The sequence below is a fragment of the Empidonax traillii genome, unplaced genomic scaffold, assembly GCF_003031625.1.
Source record: "Empidonax traillii isolate 1590-97213 ecotype Southwest subspecies unplaced genomic scaffold, ASM303162v1 scaffold2719:size65328, whole genome shotgun sequence".
Lineage (NCBI taxonomy): Eukaryota > Metazoa > Chordata > Aves > Passeriformes > Tyrannidae > Empidonax > Empidonax traillii.
This window is the reverse complement of record NW_020957912.1, coordinates 64,009-64,665: the sequence shown is the minus strand read 5'-3', so window position 1 is coordinate 64,665 and position 657 is coordinate 64,009. Positions and strand designations below refer to the sequence as shown.

Genomic DNA, 657 nt, shown 5'->3' with positions numbered 1-657 from the left:
GACACCTAACGGATGTTGTCTATTCCCTCCAGAGTTGACAATCAGATACTGGACCGGCTGATCTTCTAGTATTTTACAGGCATACCCTGCAGTTATTTTACCTGAGATGTTAACTATAGCTGCTTTTTGTACCAGCTAGAGCTGGTCAAGCGTGTTGTGTGCTAAAGGTTTTATGTTTGACCCAAGGAAAGGTTTTATGTTTGACCCAAGGAAATGTCTGTGCCCTCGAACACATTCTCAGTTTCATCCGGTTAGTCTGGAAGGTCCCCTGAAAAGAATGTCTGATGTAATGAAACCTCTTGTCTATCTAAAAACTGGGGAAGAAACTGCTGTGTTTTGGCTTGCAGGGCGGTGGACTGGTTTTCCTTGGCAAGCATCCTTTTCCTGCTCCTGTTTGCCCCATAGATGGTGGATTACTTCTTCATCATGTCCTGTGAGCAGTGCCAGTGCTCTCTGAGTGATCTCCTTAGGGACTTGCTCCCAGGGAACGCACATCTGCCTGACATCTGGAACAAGACTCCTACGCTGACCCACCGGGCTGCTGGCATCTATTGCCTTTGGATGGCTTTCCAGGTACAGGATTGAGTTACGAACTGATGAAGGGTCTGGTTTTTCAAACAGCTCTTGGATGAATCCTTTTGCACCAAGGGTAGTGGA

The 657-nt window shown here is 46.9% G+C and overlaps 1 protein-coding gene across 1 annotated transcript in view; it reads left to right on the top strand.

Annotated features, from left to right (window-relative positions):
* Positions 1–405: 405 nt before the first annotated feature.
* The window catches only part of LOC114072172 (7-dehydrocholesterol reductase-like), a gene marked incomplete at its 5' end in the record, with an annotated part of 4,004 nt that continues 3,752 nt past the window's right edge, over positions 406–657 (top strand). The window contains 1 exon segment of the mRNA XM_027910093.1: positions 406–573. Within this exon segment, the coding sequence (XP_027765894.1) occupies positions 406–573 (168 nt within the window).